This window comes from Lycium barbarum, chromosome 7 (assembly GCF_019175385.1).
Source record: "Lycium barbarum isolate Lr01 chromosome 7, ASM1917538v2, whole genome shotgun sequence".
Classification (NCBI taxonomy): Eukaryota; Viridiplantae; Streptophyta; class Magnoliopsida; order Solanales; family Solanaceae; genus Lycium; species Lycium barbarum.
This window is the reverse complement of record NC_083343.1, coordinates 62,028,586-62,052,446: the sequence shown is the minus strand read 5'-3', so window position 1 is coordinate 62,052,446 and position 23,861 is coordinate 62,028,586. Positions and strand designations below refer to the sequence as shown.

Here is a 23,861-nt window from a genome sequence, read left to right as displayed (position 1 = left end):
TAGGTCTCTATCTGGTTCTGAATCAGTTTGACAATCATCAAAATACGAATGCACTTAACCTTATCAGTTATGTTTTTATATTGAAGATAAGGCAAATTAAGATAAAGAAGGGGTTAAATGGGTTCCAATCCGAGCTTACCGCTCTTCATGTTGAATAAAAGTATTGTTGATAATATTATATATTGATTGTTGATGAGTGTAACTGAACCCTGTTGTATTGGTATTGTCTAGTTGTTGTTTGGTATTGGAGGAAGCGACAGTTATAGGGGAAATATTGTCTGATTTTCCATAATGACCTACTAGCTTAAAAGTATGTTTCTAAGTCCTTCTATGGATTTAACTATAAGTGTTACCATCTCAATATCGATTAAAGGCTTCGGGAAGATATACTTTGAGTCGTTAAGTAAACAACAAAGGTATGTTAAGGAACCTACTTTCATTCTTTTAGCATCATTCCAACGAATGAATAGTATTCATAAATGACTCTATCCTTAGTAGTCGTAGAAAGCTTATGTTTATTGTCCTTCATAACGTGTTCCGATCCTCATTGCATTGACTGATGATGAAGTTATAATTATGAAGTTAGCTCAATAATGTTAATCGGAGGTGTAACGACCTTACATCAGTCTGATAAGTTCATGATGTCTCTTTATGGCTCTTGCACATGCATATATATATATATATTAGAAAAGCCTTAGGTTTCGACCAGGGGTAAAATGGTCATTTCGTCCTAATTACTCTCTCTTTGATATTCTTCTCCCCTTTTCCAGAAGCTTCAGCCCATTGTTGGGTTCTCTTCATACTTCCTCCTTCGTCTTTTCTTCTTTCGCTGCGTTTCCTGGGTTCTTTTCATACATTCTGATTTTGCAATTCATAATTGTTCTAAGCTAAATCTGAGGGTGTGACTTGAACAGATAACCATAAAGAAACATATCATGGTGTAGTTCTAATTCTTTGGTTGTATGCCTCTACTTTGGATTTTCCCAAAACTTTCTACTTTATTGAATAAATCGCTCGTTATTTTCATCTTCCAGTTCGTCTGTTTGTGTTTCACCCTGCTGCCTTTTTCGCACCACTGGCAACCATTTGTTGGATTTTTTTTCCTTTTACTTTATGTTATCTAATTATTTTGCTTCCTACGTTTCTAATTTTCTCAATTTCATCATTTTATTCTTTTCCTTTTGCCTCTTCTGCCTATGTAACAATGCCTGGGAAGCAGATTTTTTTCCTATGATAAAATGGAGCTTGGATGGTAGAAGCCCCATATTTGACAGGAATGGATACGAAATAGTATTTTTCTTTAACTGGGTATTTTGAGCGTTTATGTATGCCCAAGTAAGTTTTACTTAAATATGCACAAAATGTGTCTGATTTATTTTTGTATGGTGTTTGAAGTTTAGTTTGATGGTAATGGTCATTTTTGAGATGGTTGTATTGTTATTTTCTCCAGACCTCAACAAGATTCCAGTAGGCCTTTCTCCTGCTGAAATTGCACAATTGCATAGGGAGACTGAAGAGAATGCTGCTTTTCATTGTCTCCCAGTTCAAATTTTCTTCTTCATCTGCGGCAGCTGGTAAAACGAGAAAGTCAATGCGCTCACATAGTAAAAGTACGTGTGGTAATGGCTTTTCCAGTATTGATTTTATATTTTGGTCCAATTCCTTAGAATGAAGATACACAGATTGATTTATACAGACATGAACTTTTATAGTCATAAGGTGCTTCAAAAAAAGATTTTTTGTTATATTTTTGGACTGTTTATTTGTTTCACTATATCTTTGGTGAGTACTACGCTTCAGATATACAATTTAGTATTGGCTTCTGAAAATTCACATTCCTGAAAATGCATCTTACGGTGGGAAGGTATATAGGATCTTGGCGGCCGAGAACGATGATAACCAATGACACTATTAACAGGTAGGTTTTCCTTTATGGTTAATAGATAGACGTGACATGATACTTTCCAATCATTTTGCCTCGGCAGCCAGGGATAAAAAATCTACATGAAGGAATTAGACCAAGTGTAATACTTCGTGACAAACAAGTTACAACCAAGCAACAAATTGGTAGAAATGTTTGATGATAAGTCTCAAGATTCAGGCCTGTAAAATCAGAACTTCCTTCGAGGCACTCAGACATTATCAGTTAGATACAAGGCAATTTGAGTATTAAACTGATATCTTGATGTCTACTGCTATAATGTTATACTATAGTAGTTTGTTGTTGCTAGAACTGTGACGGAGAAAAGTAGAGGTTAATCTTACTTATCACATTATTATTTATGTATTGGCTAAGTAGAGTTGTAAGGCGTTATATTCGGCAACTTAACATGTAATATGCAAGAGCATTTTCCATTTGATTAACGAGGAAGATTGGGGAAGTTGGTATTGGTGTGAATCTCATGGTCATGAACAATGAACATAAAGTGTGTTGAGCTTTTTTTTTCTATGAAGATGGTAAAATCAATTTCATTGCACAATCAGTCCGTGAATTGCTTGCTTCTTAATTTCTCAGTTATGTCCATTATTGTTTTTTTTTGTCTCCGTAATTTTGAGCCCTTCTCCAATTTTTTTGGTGCGCCTGTATATTTCTTCTTTATTAGTTGAGTAATGAGAGTGGTAATGAACAAGGAAAATAATTGGAGCATGTTTGTTAAGAGTTGCAGAATCCCAATTATTGTACTCAAACAGCGCAAGATGATATTGATACAAAAGAGATGTTGCAGGTTCTCGGGGATTAATTAACTGAAAGTTAGACATCAGTTGAAACTTGGAAGAGTGATTTGGTGTAGCCTTTATACTAAGATCATTATGGAAGAGAGAGCTCAAAAAAGAAGTTAAGAACAACAAATAAAGTCAAAACTTGTAAAGATGGATAACTGACCAAGTAAATACACTCGGATTGAAGACAAACATATTTGAAGAGCCAACTATAGGTATTGCTCTATTTAATTAGTATTGAAAGACATAAGTGAGGACGGTCTAGAATTAAAGAATGTATTTGCGAAAGGATAGTAATGATTTTCATAGTCCCATTTGCTGGAATCAGGACTAAATAGAAACTGATATAAACAGTTAAACGTTAAGCATATGCATGCTTCGGAAAATCCCGTGGGGAAAATGAACTCAAGAAGAATCAAAGATTCCTACCTCATCAGAAATATATCGTAACTGAATCAGTTTGTTCAGCTCTGAAAATACAGTGATAGGGATATGTCCTCATACACCGTTTTAGCCTTTCGTATCTCATGAATTAAGCTATAGTGAAATTTAAGTAATTATTGCTTGTCTTGTGCCTACAATTCTATCCTTTGTAAAGTTACGTCTCTACGGTTATAGGCCAATTTTATGTCTTTATTTTAGTATATTAAACAAAGTAGCAGATTTCTTATTGCGTTGGAATACTAATTTATTTTACTGTCTTACTTTGCAGTGTCAATACTTTTAAGGGGATAATACTCTCAAGATGAAAAGATAAGACTTACTTCAATACTTGGTCAACGAAAATATAATTTTCAATATTTTACGAATTCTCTCTGTTGACAAAACTAATTTAATACTATTAAACTTTTAGTTGAGGAAGCTTTGATGATAACAGTTCTGTGCTATTTGGAAAAATATGTGCCTGGCAATTTAGGTATGTTTTGCTCCTACTATATTAAGAAACAGCTTTGTTAGATAGTTTGTAACTGGTATATCCCATTTTCATCTGTAATTTTTGCCCAAGAACTCTTTTGATGCGTAAGGATTGATTACTGTGAGCTTCTCTGGTGCTTATTTGTTGTTTACAGCTTAAATTCAACTGTTTTTTACTTTCTCTACTACTGGTAGTTGATTTTGGAAATTGCTTACATTAATGCTGTAGCTTATCATGGGTATGGAAATCTGAAAAATTTATATTTCTTTATGTGGAAGATCCATCTGAAGCTTAACATTCTGTGTTAAGATTAGTTAGATTTGGCTTTTCCTGTCAGTGCACATTTTAGGATCTGATTCACTTGTTGTTTGGTTACTGTATAGTCACAGTAATATTCTGAAACGGATGGTCTTCTACTCATTTTTAAACATCTGATCTTCTCGACTTATGTAATACAGCGTGCTAAGAATTTTTTTCGGAGTCTCTGAATATTGAGCTTGTAAACTGCCTTTGTTGACTAATCATATGCTTTTTGTTTGTTTCTGAGTTCTTTCTCCATTTCTTTCCTTTTTGCATTGCAAATGCGAGATATTGCCAGTCTAGGACATCTTATATAACTTCATTACATAAGATTCACCACTGTTATGTTATCTCACAGCGGATGAAGGTAAAATAGTTCTGTGGCGCACATTCCAGATAACTGAAGTTAATATCCACGCATATCTTTGTCTCTGTTGCTTACACTTCCAATGAGTCTATTGTACAGCCCGCTGAATACAAATTCTTTAACGGAGTAATATTTACTGAGTTTTTTTTTTCCTTGAACTCCTAGCAGTCTAAATGTTTATATGAAACCCTTAGTTCATTTTCTAATTGTAATCCGGACATTTACAGCACTCAAAAGCACATGTCACTACAATACCGTGAGACGGGCACATTAACATACAATGCCATAGGGGTAGATATGTATTAGAATCTCCTATTAATTTATGATAATTTCTCTTCTAACTACTTTTTCAAATAGGCCTGACCACTGCAGAGGTCTGTATGCTTCATATTTTTTCTGTGTTGATGATTAGAAAAATACCAAGAATGAACAAAGGTTGGTAACATTACAATACACAATAAGGATAAATTATATATTTAGTTCCTCCATTGCATACTCTGCTATGATAGGCTTGACCCAGTGCAAGGTATGCACATCAACAGCATCAGCAACACTGTGCAGGTTGCGAAGCATGATGCTATGGACTGGACTTGTACAAGAGGTTGGTTGAACCTTCCAGTGGGTTTATCCATGGAGTATGAGATATAAAAGTCATCAAACACATTGAGGACATACGCACGGGTCTATTCTCTTTACTACTATGGCTTTTTATTTTTTGATTCTCTTGGCTTTAACCTCAAGAATCAGCATTGTGCCTTCTATTACTATTGAGGTGAATATTGATGATCTTTTTTAGTTTCACTGTAAAATTGCTATCGCTTCACTCACTCACACACACAGACAGCTCTTCTATAATATAGATATAGATACCCTATATTTCTAAATTCTTTCATGCCAGTATGCAATAATGTTTGGGTAGCAGATTTCTATCAAAAAATGAAGCTTAGATGGTGGACGCTGTTACACCTCGGAAATTTCCCCGTGAACGTACAACGAATAGACTAACAAAGAGTACGAGTATATGATGTTTTAATAAGAAGGGGACGACGTTTGACGACCCTAAGTAATATTTCAAAGGCAATGGGAACAAGAGATAGGTTATGCTCCACAATGACTAATCATAGGTTTTGAAAAATGTGAAAAGTTACAGATTTGCATTTTGGCCCAGTCAGTCGTAAAATGAAATACGGACCGTAAAGTGGTATACGGCCCGTAAACTGCCAGGTCGTATTTCAACTTACAAAACTTCAACTTTTTGCCAAATGTTCAAATGGTTAAATACGACTTGGAATACGGATCGTAAATCGAAATACGGCCCGTAAACCGTCATCGTAAATCACCATGACCTCCAGCATACCTTTCTGGTTTTGATATGCTTAAATACGACCACGAAATACGGCCCGTAAACAGGAATACGGACCGTAAACTAGGTTTTTGACCACTGTGCACTTCAGCTACTGTTCATTCCGGATTTGATTTTAAGTCATTAAAAGGAGACCCAAGCTCATTGAATTCATTTCATTCCCACAATATTTCTCTCTAGAAACCTCTAGAGTACTCTCTACTCTTCATTACAAGAAAATCAAAGGAAATCCATGATCAATAACACCGAATCCATGAGACAAGGTGTATGAAACCTAGCTAAGGTTCATCTCTCTCAAGAAAACCCAAAGAAAGTGAAGTTGGGTTTTGGTGCTAGAGGATTAATTCCATTCAAGGCTTGTTCAACCATCATCTAAGGTAAGTTTCATGACTAAACCATGTTGTTTAAGGTTTTGGAAGGTTAAGATACTTGAAGTGTAGAAGGACATAGGAAATGGGTCATTAATGAGTGAATAGTGTCATGGTTGGATGGTAGTTGGGTTGAATCATGAATGTTGGTGTGTTGTGATTATGAATATGTTATAAATGACATTTAGACCTTGAAATAAGTATTATATATGAGGAAACACGATAGTAAGCTATAACCACAAATGTGGAGAAATTGAAGAGAAATAGTGGATTGTGGTCTATGTATATAAATGATGATTGTTGATTTTAATATTGTGAATGTTGTTGTGAGAGTGTGGGAGTTGATATAGAACATGGGAAAAAAGTAGTATAAACAAAGGAAGTTCTGCCCAATTTTCCCTAGAAATAGTCATGTGTTCTTATAGTTGAATTAACTAAGTTAGTGCGAATTCTCTTTGAAGGTAGAAACGTAATATCGAAGGAGAACAAGCAAGCACTAGCGTAGTTAAATGTCAAAGGTATGTGAGGCTAGTTCTTTCTTTCTAATGGCATGAATCTTCTAGCATGATTTTCTTTCCTCTTCGTGAGTTCCTATATTCCAGATAGCTAAAAGCCTATATCTACGAATGGCAATATAAGATAAGAGATATGATATGATGATTCTATAATGTTAATGATGATATTTATTGCTTACACTCACCTTATGTGCTAGTTCCTTCAAGGTGAAGCAGAATGTCAATAATTTCTCCCTAATAAAATCGGGGGATCACGACCTTACGTCACCCCGATAAAGTAAAGCTGTTTTTAAGCCTTATGCATGTATTATGATAAGTATGTTATGATGAGCATGTATGATGATGATATAACACCGTGCCTATTTGGCCGGAAAGTCACCGCCAAGGTGGGCAGCTATACGATACACCATGGCCAAATGGCATGGGCAGACACCACTAGTGGGCGGCATGAGATGATACCCCGGACGCAGGCTAATGTTATGATTATCACACCGATCCAATATGGACGAGCAGCTTATATACATTATTACACCGTACCTATATAGACGGGCAGCTTATACATTTATGCATATATGATATTGCGATGAGTATGAGTAAGACAATATGCGTTACTTCTTTATACTTGACAGCCATATACAAATGTTCCATATCGATGTTTCCTTTATGTCATTGTCTTACTTATTTGTTTATGCCTCTCATACTCAGTACAATGTTCGTACTGACGTCCGTTTGCTTTAGACGCTGTGTTCATGCCCACAGGTAGACAGGGAGGAGAGCTCGACCTAGATTCGTAGTAGCTGTCAGCTGATTGAAAGCACTCCTTTGTCCCGGAGGTTCTTGATTATTCTTTTGTGTATATTGTCATGTATATGTATTTTTGGGCATGATGGGGTCTTGTCCCATCCTTATGTTTAGCACTCCAGTAGAGGCTCGTAGATACGCAGTGTGGGTTAGACGGTCTCACGAGATGCTATTATATGTATATATATTATTTTGATGGCCGAGAGGCACATGTATATAAAAGTAAGTATGTTTCCATATGAAATATGATTTTCTTACCATTCGAGTATAAAAGCTGATAAAAAGCATTAAATAAACAAGATGAGTAGTAGAACGAGTGGTGCTCGGTGGCTAGCCCCGGGTACCCGTCGTGGCCCCTAGCAGGGTCGTGACAAAAGTGGTATCAGAGCGGTTCAGTCCTTGGAAGTGTCTACGAGCCGTGTCTAGTAGAGTCTTGTTTATGGTATGTTGTGCGCCACATCAATAAACAAGAGGCTACAGGGCATTTAGGAAAAATGACCATCTTTCTTCTTATGAGATCGCGCGATAGAGCTATGTATAAGATTTTATCCTCCCTAATAGCTTATTGTGATTTCAGAATGCCGCCAAAGGGAAAAGCTACAGCCGCCCAGATAGGCAAGACTACGACAAAGATGTGGGTAGAAAGAGAGCCTCCGATGAATATAGAAGAAGGCGAATCACATAATGAGGCCTTGTCTAACACTTCTTCTGCCCCGCCTAATGTGGAAGGACAAGGAGGAGCTCCAGCTCCAATTCCTCCACCGGTTGCTTCAGGTCAACAAATGATCGAGGCTATACATCTATTGACACAATTGGTCGCCGTGCAGCCACAGCGACAAAATGTGAGTTCAAGTGATCAGGCCGCAAGTACCAAAGCCCGTGATTTTATGAGTCTAAATCCTCCGAAGTTCTTCGGGTCAAAGCCGGATGAAGACCCGCAAGGTTTCATAGACGAAATATTGAGGACATTGAAGATTGTCCATGCCTCTGAAACCGAATCCGTGGAGTTGGCATCTTATAGACTCCGGGATGTGGCAGTTTTATGGTATAATAACTGGGTATTATCAAGAGGAGAGAATGCGCCTCCTCCGGTTTGGCAAGAATTCGTGGATGCATTTAATCGTCACTATTTGCCACCCGAGGTTCGCCGAGCTAGAGCGGATAGATTTCTAAATTTGAGGCAAGGAAATATGAGTGCCCGGGAGTATATCATGCAATTTAATTCTTTGGCTAGATATACCCCGGCTATGGTGGCCGACATGGGAGATCGGGTACATAGATTTGTGAGTGGCCTAGGGCCACATTTATTTAGAGATTGTTTGACGGCTTCCTTGCAAGACGGGATGGATATTTCCCGAATACAAGCCCATGCTCAGAATTTAGAGGGACGACAACAACAACAAAGAGGTGACCGTGATATCGACAAGAGACAAAGTAAGAGGGCCAAATCTATGGGAGCAGGTAGTGATTATAGAGGGAGATCAAGACAGACATATTCTAGGTACTCCGGCCAGACGGTGACCAATGCACCTCCTCGATTCGCAGGTAGGAGATTTGATCGCTCCTTCCGTTCAGGACAGGGCCAGAGTTTGAGGGCCTCAGATTCCCAGTTCAGGGAAGATTATAGTCAGAGGAGACCCCCAGTACCGCAATGCAGCCAGTGCGGTATATTACATTCCGCACAATGTCGCCAGGGTTTGGATGCTTGTTATACTTGTGGCCAGGTTGGGCACATGATGAGAGATTGCCTGTCGATGAGTAGTAGAGTCGGAGTTCAGCCTACAGGTTCAACAGCTGGCTCTTCCTCAGCGCGCCCGGTAGGGCAGACTCCTCTGATGTCAGCATGCAGGTTTATATTGGGAGCCCTGGGTGGCAGGATCTTGAGTCATCCCCAGATGTAGTTAAAGGTACATTGTCTATATTTTCCCGAGATGTGTATGCATTGATAGATCTGGGTTCTACTCTTTCTTATATTACTCCATATGTTGCTGGTTGTATTGGGGTGAAACCTGAGCTAATTAAACCTTTTGAGGTGTCTACTCCGATTGGTGATCCCGTGATAGCAAATCAAGTGTATAAAAATTGTGTAGTTGTGATATGTGAGCGCCAGGCCACAACTGATTTGATTGAGTTGGAAATGTTGGATTTCGATGTAATTATGGGCATGGATTGGTTGGCCTCGTGCTATGCTAATGTTGATTGCCGATTGAAAGTGGTTCGATTCCAATTTCCGGGAGAGCCTGTGCTTGAATGGAAGGGTAATACGGCATCTCCCAAGGGTAGGTTTATTTCCTACCTTAAGGCAAGGAAGATGATAGCTAAAGGCTATATTTATCATTTAGTTCGAGTTCATGACACCGAGTCAAAGCCGCCAACTTTCCAATCAGTTCCGGTAAGTAAATGAATTTCCGGATGTATTTCCAGATGAACTCCCAGGTCTTCCTCCAGAGAGAGAAATTGACTTCGCCATTGATGTGTTGCCAGACACCAAGCCTATTTCTATTCCTCCGTATCGAATGGCTCCGGCAGAATTGAAAGAGTTAAAGGCATAGTTGAAAGATTTGCTCGAAAAAGGGTTTATTAGACCCAGTTCATCGCCGTGGGGAGCCTCAGTCTTGTTCGTAAGAAAGAGAGACGGATCCCTACGAATGTCCATTGATTACAGGAAATTGAACAAGATGACGATAAAGAACAAGTATCCTCTTCCGAGGATTGATGATTTATTTGACCAATTGCAAGGTGTCAAGTGGTTTTCTAAAATATATTTAAGGTCGGGTTACCATCAAGTGAGAGTTTGAGAAGCGGAAATTCCCAAAACGGCCTTCAGAACGAGATATGGCCACTATGAATTTCGAGTGATCTCGTTTGGATTAACTAATGCTTCGGCCGTGTTTATGAGTTTTATGAACAACGTACTCAGGCCTCTTTTGGACTTATTTGTGATAGTATTTATTGATGATATTCTGGTACTCTCGCACAGAGTCAGAACATGCAGACCATTTGCGAATTGTTCTTGGCATTCTTCGAGCCCAGGAATTGTATGCAAAATTTTCAAAGTGCGAGTTTTGGCTAAATTCTGTGACATTTCTGGGCCATGTTATCTCAAATGATGGCATTCGAGTTGACACTCAGAAGATTGAAGCTGTGAAGACTTGGAAAGGCCTACGACGCCTACAAAAGTTCGTAGTTTTCTGGGTTTGGCAGGTTATTATAGAAGATTCGTAGAGGGCTTTTCATCTATTTCAGCCCCATTGACGAAGCTAACCCAGAAGTCAGCCAAATTTCAATGGAATGATGCTTGTGAGCGCAGCTTCCAAGAGTTGAAAGACAGATTGACCTCAGCTCCGGTCTTAACACTTCCAGAAGGGTCAGATGGCTATGTGTTATATTGTGACGCTTCCGGTGTCAGATTAGGATGCGTATTGATGCAGCATGGTAAAGTTATTGCATATGCTTCGAGACAATTACGGAAACATGAAAGGAACTATCCAACTCATGATCTCGAATTGGCTGCGGTTATTCATGCCTTAAAAATATGGAGGCATTATTTGTATGGTGTGCATGTTGATATTTATACAGATCACAAAAGTTTTCAATACATCTTCAAGCAAAAGGAGTTGAATCTGCGGCAGAGACGGTGGTTAGAATTGTTAAAAGATTATGATGTGAACATTTTGTACCACCCTGGAAAAGCGAATGTAGTAGCCGATGCGCTTAGCCGACGATCAATAGGCAGTTTATGTGAAGTCCCTATGGAAAAGAAAAAGATGGTTCATGAGCTCCGCCAACTATCTAATCTTGGAGTACGTGTGTCACACCCTAATATCCCTAGGGTGTGATGGGCACCCGGCCCCATATCCGGAGCCGAGCGAACCCACAGACTCTTATTACACACATAATTTCTTCGGATTCTGAAATCAAATAAAAGTGAAATACATAGTAAGCTTTCAAAATCTTTCTTCTATCGATGGTTTCAAATCAGAAAAAATCTGTAATCATATAGAGCTTTCACATAATACAGAATGACATATCGGCCGATGGAGCCGCTTACAAAACTGACATACTATACCCACGACTCTGTCTGCAAAGTCTCTAACTTCGAAAAAAACATCATAACACATAAACTCTTACTTGGCAACACTCCAGGAGTAAATGGAGCTCGCCAATCCTGCTAAAACATCTTCTGACAAATCTTCTACTCATCTGTATGTACCTGCGTGGCATGAAACGCAGCCCCCGAAGAAGAGGGAGTCAGTACGGAATATGTACTGAGTATGTAAGGCATGAAATATAGAAAACAGAATCACAATCGGAACAACGGAACAAAAGTAAGTACATTAGCCAGAAAAACCAAGGAGCTTATTTTCCAAACGCAACTCATGTATACCGATGTCACATGTCAGAAGGAGTACAGAAAATGAGTAAATCGTCCAGAGTGTCAGAATACTTACTTTCCTTCCAAACACAGATCATACGTGCTGACCTCATATGTCATCATATACATATACATATAACAGATCCCGGCCCTCTAGTAAGGGACGCGGTGGATGGACTCCTTATGTATGCTGACATCATATATCACAGATGCATATAACAGAACCCGGGCCTCTGGTAAGGGACGCGGTGAACAAAATCATCAATGCATGTCAGAATCATATATCACATATGCATATAACGTGCCCCGGCCCTCCCGTGAGGGACGCGGTAAATCATATATCATGTATACATCAAACGTGCCCCGGCCCTCCCGTGAGGGACGCGGTAAATCATATGTCATGTATGCATATAACGTGCCCCGGCCCTCCAGTGAGGGACGCGGTGAATCATATATCATGTATGCCAATGTCATGTATCATATATGCATGTAACGTGCCCCGACCCTCTTTTGCGGGACGCGGTGAATAAATCATGTGCCATCCTGGCCACCACCCCGTCATCACATCATAATGTCATCATATCATATATAACATGCCCCGGCCCGCAAGTGAGAGGGACGCGGTGAACAATGCAGAGAAGTACGCACGAGAACATACCCTGGCCCGGGACGCAGTGGAGAACATACTGAGACTTGCACGAACAGAGTAGTGCGAAACCATATGCACGTAAATCAAGACTTGACAGACCGGTATACTTACCGACACATGAAGGCTCAGAAACCAGTTTCGGGTCAATCCGACTTAGTATAAGAAAGTTATAAGCGTTCGAAGTACAGAACGTTCCACAAGCGTTTCAGAAGCCGTTTTTGGAAGATCAAGCAACAACCATATCAAGTACCTTTCAGATATCGTTATGGATTAAATCAAATATAACTTTTGGAACCATATGTACGTGAAAGTTACGGACATTTTTACCACAGAACTTTTACGAACATTTCAAAGCAAATCCGAGATCCCTTGCGAAAGTTAGGGACATTAAAACTTACAGATCTCTTTTAGAAACACATTTCTTTATGCTTATCTTGTTATTCAATCATATAATAAGCTCGATCATATTAGACATATTTATATCAGAAGTGAATCAGAATCATCGACAACCTCGGAAACATATCAAATAGAGCTTCGGAAATCACAAATACATATCAAAAAGTTGAATACGAATCATAAACAGACTCGGAATCACAGAATAGAGTCATCCCCAAGATGCATATCATACCTTATTTGGCTCTAGGACATGCCAAAGAATGAAAGGGTAAGCCTTACATACCTGTGCCACACCTTATTAGCTACGCTTATTTGCCCAAGCTCGCTAGTCTACATTCAAAAGAACCGACATAATCATTAGACTTATCGACACATACTTGTCTTATTCTTTCAAATGAATTCGTTTATAATCTGCCGAAATTTCGGCAGCATTTCCCCTGTACATACACCATCCCCGAGAATCTAACTCGGCCAATTTATCAATCAACAATCCCGAGAATTTAACTCGGCCAAAATATCAACAACAATACCAACAATCATGCCAACAATATCCATAATCAATTCAAGACGCGTTCTAACATTAACAACCCTTGTCACATAATTCAACGACATTCCATGCATACTCAATTCGATCACATATAGCCAAGTTACCATCAATGATCTCACATCTAAGTATTAATCCGAAATCATTCTAACATGGTTCAAGAATCACTTCAAACAATTCACATAATATTCCAAACAATCTAGCCAATATGCCATTCCACCCGAAACCTTCCAAATGCAACAAGAACCATAACAACATACTTCCTTCTTTCAAATTCAATTACAACAACCCAACTTACAATCTTCCAAACACATGTCTCATTTCCAAATTCATGCAGTATATTTACAACATACACATTAGTAACTCTAATCTTATAATTATAAGGAATCATACTAATGTCACATTAACTTCTTCCATAATCCACAAACAATTACAACTTCATTTTCAACCATTAAATCCTCATTTTACATCATAGAATCCACAACTCAACAATCAAACTACTAAATAAAATTATTTCATCTTTCCTACACAACACCACTATATTCGGCCAAGCAACATACACACATATTTCATGAATTTCATTCATTTCCACATACTACAATACTCAACAACATGCATAGACCATCAATAACATATGAAAGAGAGTTAAACCTTACCTTTTCCTCTTAGCTCTTCAACTTGGCTAGAGTTTCTCCTCGTAAAAATGGATGGTTTTATTGCTCCAACAATTATACCACGTTAAAGAGGACCTTAAAATTAGTAGGAAAGCTAAAAGAAAATTATTTTTCTTGTCCAATATTGTGGACACCATTTTTGGCCAAGCCATGGCCTAATGGTGCCTTCTCTCCTTTTCTCCATGCTTCTTGAATTTTCCAAGGATGAAATGAAAATATGACCACTTGGTCATCTAATTATACACATGGATAATTAATTTAATTGGGCCAAGCCCACCCCAAGTGCACGGCCAACATGGCCCTTTTTATTCAAGCCCACTTTTTTTTTTTTTTTGTATTTAGTCTTGTAATTCACGAAAAATATTTTCCAAATTCTGAATTTGCCCTTAGCCTTCCGCCATATTACCATAAACCATCTTGTGAATTTTCCTTTTTACCCTTAGCTTTTCTCAATATTTCCATACTAATAATATTCATAAATAATATTCATAACAACTTGTACATTAAAATAATTTTGGAAAATGGTCTTGCCCTTAACTTCTCGCAATTATCCGAACGTACAAAATACGGGCTATAACAACGTGTAATCGATTCGGGTAATGTGGGGATTAGCATCAATGATCCCACTATTTCATCCCTGGACATGGAAGTGAAAGAACGACAATATGAAGATCCTCAATTGTGTCGTTATAGAGACACATCTCATGGAAAAGGGAAGTCTTCATTTGAAGTTTCTATGGATGGAGTTCTCAGATACCGCGGCAGGTTATGTGTGTCGAACGTAGCGGAATTGCGCCAACAAATTCTAGAAAAAGCACATTGTTCTCGGTATTATATTCACCCAGGTACCACGAAAATGTATCATGATCTTAAGTTAATATATTGGTGGGATGGCATGAAGAGAGACATAGCGGAATTTATAGCACAGTGTCCAAATTGCCAACAAGTAAAGGTTGAGCATCAAAAGCCAGGAGGCTTATTACAAGCAATAGAAATCCCTACTTGGAAATGGGAGGTGATTAATATGGATTTTATCGTGGGGTTACCTTGTTCCCGTAGCAAGTATGATTCTATATGGGTGATCGTGGATACATTGACGAAAACAACCCATTTTCTTCCAGTTTGGACCACGTACTCAGCCGAAGATTATGCGAGGTTATATCTCAAGGAAATTGTATGACTTCATGGTATTCCATTATCTATTATCACAGATAGAGGAGCATAGTTTACAGCGAAGTTTTGGAAGTCCTTTCAAGAAGGTCTAGCCACTCAAGTGAAGCTTAGCACGGCATTTCATCCGCAGACCGATGGACAAGCCGAGCGTACTATTCAGACCTTGGAAGATATGCTACGAGCGTGTGTGCTGGATTTCGGTGGAAGTTGGGATGATCATTTACCCTTAATTGAATTTGCATATAATAATAGTTACCATTCTAGTATTCAAATAGCTCCATATGAAGCTCTATATGGAAGGCAATGTAGATCTCCAATCGGATGGTTCGAAATAGGAGAAGCACAACTAGTAGGCCCTGAATTGATCCAGCAAGCGGTGGAAAAAGTTAAGGTGATCCGAGATCGATTGCTAATAGCCCAAAGTCGCCAAAAGTCTTATGCAGACAATCGCCGACGAGACTTGGAATTTCAGGTTGATGATTGGGTATTTTTGAAAGTGTCGCCAATGAAAGGGGTGATGAGATTTGGCAAAAGAGGGAAACTAAGTCCTAGATATATTGGACCCTATAAAATTATCTGCAAGGTGGGTTATGTCGCCTATGAATTGGACTTGCCTTCGGAGCTCGAACTAGGCCACCTAGTCTTTCATGTTTCGATGCTCCGCAAGTGTATTGGAAATCCCACAAAGATTGTCCCGATAGATGATGTGCAACTAACAGAAAAGCTAACCTATAAAGAAGTACCTATTTCTATTCTAGACAGGCAAGTGCGAAGACTCCGAAATAAAGAGGTAGCTTCAGTTAAAGTATCGTGGAGAAACAATAACCGAGAAGAAATAACTTAGGAAGCGGAAGAGAGTATGAAGTCTAAGTACCCGCATTTATTCCAACCCCCAGAAGAGACTCAAGATGAAACGTCAACGATATAAGGTATATATATGCTTACTTTTCATACTTTTGGTCGTGTGTGGCCATAGATATGTTGCTATTGTGATGTAGCCCTGTGAGGCAATGATATTATGGGATGAGATGACAGGATGGTAGTGCCATATTACAGGGGAAGCTCTGGCGAAATTTTTCTAGAATCCCCGATGACTTAACATTCGAGGACGAATGTTCCAAAAGGGGGGAAGAATGTTACACCTCAAAAATTTCCCCGTGAACGTACAACGAATAGCCTAACAAAGAGTACAAGTATATGATGTTTTAATAAGAAGGGGACGACGTTTGACGATCCTAAGTAAGATTTCAAAGGCAATGGGAACAAGAGATAGGTTATGCTCTACAATGACTAATCATAGGTTTTGAAAAATGTGAAAAGTTACAGATTTGCATTTTTGCCCAGTCGGTTGTAAAATGAAATACGGACCATAAAGTGGTATACGGCCCGTAAACTGCCAGGTCGTATTTCAACTTACAAAACTTCAACTTTCTGCCAAATGTTCAAATGGTTAAATACGACTTGGAATACGGACCGTAAATCAAAATACGGCCCGTAAACCGTGATCGTAAATCACCATGACCTCCAGCATACCTTTCTGGTTTTGATATGCTTAAATACGGCCACGAAATCCGGCCCATAAACTGGAATACGGACCGTAAACTGGGTTTACGATCACTGTGCACTTCAGCTACTGTTAATTCTGGATTTGATTTTAAGTCATTAAAAGGAGACCCAAGCTCATTGAATTCATTTCATTCCCACAATATTTCTCTCTAGAAACCTCTAGAGTACTCTCTACTCTTAATTACAAGAAAATCAAAGGAAATCCATGATCAATAACACCAAATCCATGAGACAAGGTGTATGAAACCTAGCTAAGGTTCATCTCTCTCAAGAAAACCCAAAGAAAGTGAAGCAGGGTTTTGGTGCTAGAGGAGTAATTCCATTCAAGGATTGTTCAACCATCATCTAAGGTAAGTTTCATGACTAAACCATGTTGTTTAAGGTATTGGAAGGTTAAGATACTTGAAGTGTAGAAGGACATAGGAAATGGGTCATTAATGAGTGAATAATGTCATGGTTGGATGGTAGTTGGGTTGAACCATGAATGTTGGTGTGTTGTGATTATGAATACGTTATAAATGACATTTAGACCATGAAATAAGTATTATATATGAGGAAACACGATAGTAAGCTATAACCACAAATGTGGAGAAATTGAAGAGAAATGGTGGATTGTGGTCTATGTATATAAATGATGATTGTTGATTTCAATATTGTGAATGTTGTTGTGAGAGTGTGGGAGTTGATATAGAACATGGGAAAACAGTAGTATAAACAAAGGAAGTTCTGCCCAATTTTCCCTAGAAATAGTCACGTGTTCTTATAGTTGAATTAACTAACGTTAGTGCGAATTCTCTTTGAAGGTAGAAACGTAATATCGAAGGAGAACAAGAAAGCGCTAGCGTAGTTAAACGTCAAAGGTATGTGAGGCTAGTCCTTTCTTTCTAATGGCATGAATCTTCTAGCATGATTTTCTTTCCTCTTCGTGAGTTCCTATATTCCAGATAGCTAAAAGCTTATATCTACGAATGGCAATATAAGATAAGAGATATGATATGATGATTCTATAATGTTAACGATGTTATTTATTGCTTACACTCACCTTATGTGCTAGTTCCTTCAAGGTGAGGCAGAATGTTAATTATTGCTCCATAATGAAATCGAGGGATCACGACCTTACGTCACCCCGATAAAGTAAAGCTGTTTTTAAGCCTTATGCATGTATTATGATAAGTATGTTATGATGAGCATGTATGATGATGATAGAACACCGTGCCTATTTGGCCGGGCAATCACCGCCAAGACGGGCAGCTATACGATACACCATGGCCAAATGGCATGGGCAGACACCACTTGTGGGCGGCATGAGATGATACCCCGGACGCGGGAGGCCTGGACGCAGCCTAATGTTATGATTATCACACCGATCCGATATGGACGGGCAGCTTATATACATTATTACACCGTACCTATATAGGCGGGCAGCTTATACATTTATGCATATATGATATGGCGATGAGTATGAGTAAGACAGTATGCATTACTTCTTTATACTTGACAGCCAGATACAAATGTTCTATATCGATGTTTCCTTTATGTCATTGTCTTACTTCTTTGGTTATGCCTCTCATACTCAGTACAATGTTCGTACTGACGTCCGTTTTCTTTGGGCGCTGTGTTCATGCCCATAGGTAGACAGGGAGGAGAGCTCGACCCATATTCGTTGTAGCTGTCAGCTGGTTGAAAGCACTCATTTGTCCCGGAGGTGCTTGATTATTCTTTTGTGTATATAGTCATGTATATGTATTTAAGGGCATGACGGGGTCTTGTCCCGTCCTTATGTTTAGTACTCCAATAGAGGCTCGTAGATACGCAGTGTGGGTTAGACGGTCTCACGAGATGCTATTATATGTATATATATTATTTTGATGGTCGAGAGGCACATGTATATAAAAGTAAGTATGTTTCCATATGAAATATGATTTTCTTACCATTCGAGTATAAAAGTTGATAAAAAGCATTAAATGAACAAGATGAGTAGTAGAACGAGTGGTGCTCGGTGGCTAGCCCCGGGTACCCGTCGCGGCCCCTAGCTGGGTCATGACAGACGCACCAGCAAAAGCCCCATATTTGATGGAAACTAATGCATGCAAGCGAAATAATATTGTTCTTCAACTGGGTACTTTGAGAATGGTAATGGGTATGTTTGTTTATGCCCAAGTAACTCTAATTTACATATGCATTTTTGAAGTTTATTTTGATGGTAATTGTGATTTTTTAGATGGTTGGAATGGTTTTGTTCTGCTCATCGTTCATAATGAACAGTGTCACAAGTGGGATAATATTAGTTCTGAAAAAGATAGAAAGGAACTAACGCGGATAAACTTGTGTGGTAGTCAGTTTAAGTGCAAAAAATGAGCTTTACAACTTGGTAAAGTTTTGAGATATGGTGGAATATTAATTAATGCTTGAACCAACATTTTATGAGCATAGAAAATTATAAAAGAAACAAAAAGTTATAGTGTCATTATTTTCTTACTATAGAATGAGATTAAAAAGAAGGAAATGACGACTCAATATAGAGGTTTTGTGGATCTACCAAATGTCTTAGCATAATGTGAAACTAAATATGTGGATTCAGGAAAGAGTTGTTACCACTAAACCAAAAGTTTTCAATTATTCTCTCTGTTTCATTGGAAGATGCCTTATTCTTAAAGTAGTGAAGTAAACTCCAGCTTTGCAAGCTATTGCGTATTTAATTTAGTAGAAAAATCTATAATGGACTTAATATTATAATTAGTAGGACCGTAGGGTACTACTCTATTGAATTGAACCTTTGGACTAATTAGGATTGAACAGATATAATATGGATAGGGCTAAAAAAAAGGTATAAAAATCCGATTTTCGGGCTGTAGTGGTGCCATATCTGGTGATGTTTTCTCTCTTGAATTCTTTGAATCATCTCTATTACTATGGCAGACTGATGAATCTGGAATTGGATGTCTTCTTTATTTGGTAAGCATCATTGCTTCTTCTAATTGATATTGTTACAAGAGCTAACTTTATGAATATTTTTCCTTTCCAATAGAGTAAGATCCAATCTGTACTCCTGAGAGATATGGGGTACAATACAAACATAATGAGAGAAATGTAAGTTGTGTTTCATGATCCATTGGCATTTGATTAATTAATACAACTCTTGAAATGTACAGATGGATGTAATTGCAAACTTGGCCAAATTTGAGCTTCAGTGGTCTCCATTGAAGGAAAATGGTGAAGAAGAAGAAGAGGAGGAGAAAAAGGAAAATAAAAAATGGGATAAGATTTAACGGATGGAGGGTAAATTTGACCGAAATATAGAGTACAAGGGCAAATATGGCTCCAAACATGGATGAGAAGGACGAATATATCAAAAAAAGTATAATGAAAAAGGGCTAAGTATATAAGGAACGATGAATTAGCTCATTCGATACAGTTGCTAAAGTCGTCTATTTGACTTCCAACCAAATGTGAGATTGCCTTCTTGGTAAAATGGAAAAAGGCATATCCTATTTCCACTTCCAATAGAAGTCATCGACCCCTGTTATACTCCGTTAAATTTACAACTTCAGGTTGCTTAAGACGCTTGTTCTTTTTTATCGTTTCTAGACTCTTGATACACTGGAAAGTACCAAAAGAAGGATAAACATGCCTTATGTTGTCGTCAGAATATAGATTGGCGGCGGATGTCTCGCTGATTTTGTTTGCAGGTCCTTTCTCCAGAAGAACTTGATATAGAAGATGAGGACCTACTCACAAAGTGGATGGGAAGTAAATCTATCAAGAAACAGAATAGATAATACTCGCAACAAAGTGATTTAAGCTCAAATTTGCTGCAGGTTCCAATTGCTTCTTTTCTTATCTTTTAAGATACTACTAACACTTCCAACGACATCTGAAAACATAATTAAAAATTTTTACTGGGAAAGAGTCATAATTACAAGTCATATAATTTTTGTATCGGTTTAATTTGCTCCTAAGATTTGCTCCTCTATGGCTGAACAGGTAGCGCATAATATGGAAAACGGAGATTTCTTTCACTTGCATAGCCTTGACATAATTGATTTGGCTGGCAAACCGCTCAAAGGAAGACGGTGGTGGTTGAGTGTAGATGACCCCCTTTCAGTGGCTGACTGCATGCACCAATCTTAGTGAAAACGTTAGAACTTCATTCCCGGGGCGACGACTATTTCTTATATTCTTGTGCACCAGGTAAGTTTCACCACTAATTGAGTCCTACAAATTTGATTTGTCTGGCGATGTTCTGCTCACATTGGAAGTATTGTAGTACGTTCGTTTAAAGTGATTGCTTCAATTAAAGTCACGAGAAGTATGTCAGGTAGATTAGAAGGTAGCACATGGTGCTATATGTAGAAGCTTATGATGTATTTGGTCCTTATTAAATTTATTTTCTCGCAGAATTTAGGTATTCATATGAATCTCATGATCTTGAACAATGAACATACATAGAAGTGTTAAGCCTCTTGTTTTCTGAAGATGGTAAGGTCTGTTTCATTTTGCTTTAAATTATAGTTTTCATGAATGTATTTTATGAATTTTAGCATGTCAACATTGAGTGGTGCAACTCTTCTATACAGAGGTGTTCATTGACAGTACATTACAAATTTGGAAGTCTATTTGTCTCCCTTTAAATTACTGCAATTTGTATTACCACCATTTGATTACATATGAAACTCTTTCCTGCTTTTAACTTCTAAACTGCTATCTCTGCAGATTCTATTTAACTCTTTATTTGCAATATTGTTGGAATACTAACATGCTCTTTTTATTCCTTCATCCAGAAATTTTGACAAATGTCTATCGTCTTTCTCCCTTCTTTGTTTGAGATATAACCACTAACAATTGATAATTACTACAGGTGTCTTGTGTCAAAAGTGGCTAAGAAGGAGGCTTCAACTAAGACTAAACGCGGGGAAAAAATGCATTACCGATTTGCAATATGTAAATAGTCGTGGCCTGTAGATAGTTCTCCCATATATGTTGTAAAGAATATGTACTATGGCATTTACCAGTATGATGCAACTGTTGATGTTATTCCAAAAAATGTGTGTATAGTATCCATCAAATTGTTGTTCCAGCTTTTATAACATTGGGCCCGATTGAGGAGTGCACTGTTCCATACAGTTGTGTTTAGTGATAGTTCATTAAAAATTTAAAAAGGTTTCTCATTAAATTATCATTTTCTTTACTATCAGCTAGTTACATATCAATCTATATAGTGTTTTTTACTTCTAAGCCGCCATTTCTGCATATTTTGTTTAACTCTAGCCGCAAAATATTGGTTTAATGTTAACATGCTCCCCTTTTTTCCTTCGCCCAGCACTTTGGCAAATATATATGTTATTTGTCTTTAAACCTTCTTTGCTTGACAATTGATCATTACTTCAAAAGTGCAACTTATGCTATATGCTCACAAACTGAATTGGCCAACTTCCAATTGGTATCAAGTTTTGGACATTCTATCTAAATTTAAAATGGTCAACTTTCTGCAAATAAAGTTGTCTATATATCTATTAAACCTCCTTCATGTTGGGCCCGTGCATTCTCCACCAGTATATATGTGTGTGTGTATATATATATATATATCATGATATTGATTCCCACTGTGGCTTGATGGTGTTATATACGTATTTATGGTACGATGGCGCTATAGACTCACCCCTGATCAGGTGGATATTATGATGATGATGATGATGATGCCCACAGAGGCTTGAAGACGCTATATGCGCGTATGTACATTATATGATGATGGCGCTATATGCCTGTATATACTGTATTCATGCATATCATAGCCCATAGCGGCAATACAGATGTTATGTCTCTCATTTTCGTCGTAAGAAATCCTATGGTTTCCTAGTTGAGTATGCCCTTGGATTGGAGATCAGTATCCGAGTTTTGAGATATTAAGTGTCTTACCCCATGTACCGAAGTATAAGTATGTGTTCCTTGCAATACGACAGGATTAGAACTTGAACGAATTGAATCGACACCAATCGGAGCGACTCAGACACGTCGACGAGCCGTCGTGGTGCACTGTCGATGCTCCGCCACCTCTGAACTTTCAGGTGGCAAGTCGACGGAGCACATCGACGCGCCGTCGACCCACCGTCTACCCGCATCGCTGGAACTTTCTTGATCCATCTATATATGTTTAGCTCCACGATTTTATTCCTCTTTTTCTTTTCTCCAAACCAGAGCAAACCCTAAAATACTCTCTCTTAACATTTTCCGTCATATTGGAGGAATTTTAGCAAGATCCGAGCCCCGTAAACCCGAGCTAGTGAAGAAAAAGGTTGTTCCTAGGGTTTCTTTGAAGTTGATGAGCTTGGGAATCGGAGTTAGAGTTTGGTTCTTGGCATCCTAGCTCCTTCAAGGTATGTATATGATTCTTACCTTTGTGTTTGAGTTATTATCAAGAATTTTAGCTGTTTTAAGTAAAGGGAATATAGTTATGGAAGTGATAAGTTGAATAAGGGTTAAGGTGAGACAATGGGCTGTTTTGAGAGAGGATTTGGAATAGACTTGGTTATATTTTGATATGTAAGAATTGATATTGAGGTTGTGGATGTTGTTGTTGATGTTTGAGTTGAATTGGATAGTAAGTGATGTAAATGGTCTAATGGTGGCCTACGTTATCTTGTTTGTAGACTTACGAATTCAAGAAGTAGACGTTGGACAATTAGATACGTTCCAAGGTATGTTAAGGCTGTCCCTTTTATTCTTTTGGCCTGATTATTTGTTACACCTTGAAAATTTTCCCCGCGAACGTACAGTGGATAGGCTAACAAAGGGCATAGCGTGTACGGTGTTTTAATAAGAAAGGAACGACGTTTGACGACCTTAAGTAAGATTCCAAAGGCAATTGCAATAAAAGATAGGTTATGCTCCATAATGACTAACTATAGGTTCTAAAAATGTGGAAAGTTGCAGATTTGCACTTTGGCCAGTTGATCGTAAAATGAAATACGGACCGTAAAGTAGTTTCCCGTAAACTGCCATGTCGTATTCCAACTTCCAAAACTTTAACTTTCTGTCAAATGCTTGAATGGTTAAAGACGGCTTGAAATACGGCCCGTAAACTGTGTTCGTAAATCACCATGTCTCAACCTGACTTTCTAGTTCTGTTATGATTA

At 38.2% G+C, this 23,861-nt stretch overlaps 1 protein-coding gene across 21 annotated transcripts; it reads left to right on the top strand.

The window, feature by feature from the left end:
* The first annotated feature begins 699 nt into the window (after positions 1 to 699).
* Positions 700 to 21,901, top strand: LOC132603455 (uncharacterized). 21 transcript variants are annotated; one of them, XM_060316527.1, is made up of 9 exons: positions 700 to 938; positions 1,220 to 1,335; positions 1,451 to 1,610; positions 3,434 to 3,637; positions 4,662 to 4,985; positions 7,310 to 20,546; positions 20,713 to 20,919; positions 21,127 to 21,207; positions 21,587 to 21,901. In XM_060316527.1, exon 6 carries the CDS (start codon positions 7,846 to 7,848, stop codon positions 9,250 to 9,252), a length of 1,407 nt encoding a protein of 468 aa, XP_060172510.1. In that variant the 5' UTR covers positions 700 to 938; positions 1,220 to 1,335; positions 1,451 to 1,610; positions 3,434 to 3,637; positions 4,662 to 4,985; positions 7,310 to 7,845; the 3' UTR covers positions 9,253 to 20,546; positions 20,713 to 20,919; positions 21,127 to 21,207; positions 21,587 to 21,901. The 21 variants fall into 21 exon arrangements, 14 of the variants coding, with proteins under 14 accessions (XP_060172510.1, XP_060172512.1, XP_060172511.1 ...); XM_060316529.1 differs by adding an exon at positions 1,873 to 1,918 and having other exon boundaries at positions 700 to 1,335; XM_060316528.1 differs by adding an exon at positions 1,865 to 1,918 and having other exon boundaries at positions 700 to 1,335.
* Positions 21,902 to 23,861: the final 1,960 nt, after the last annotated feature.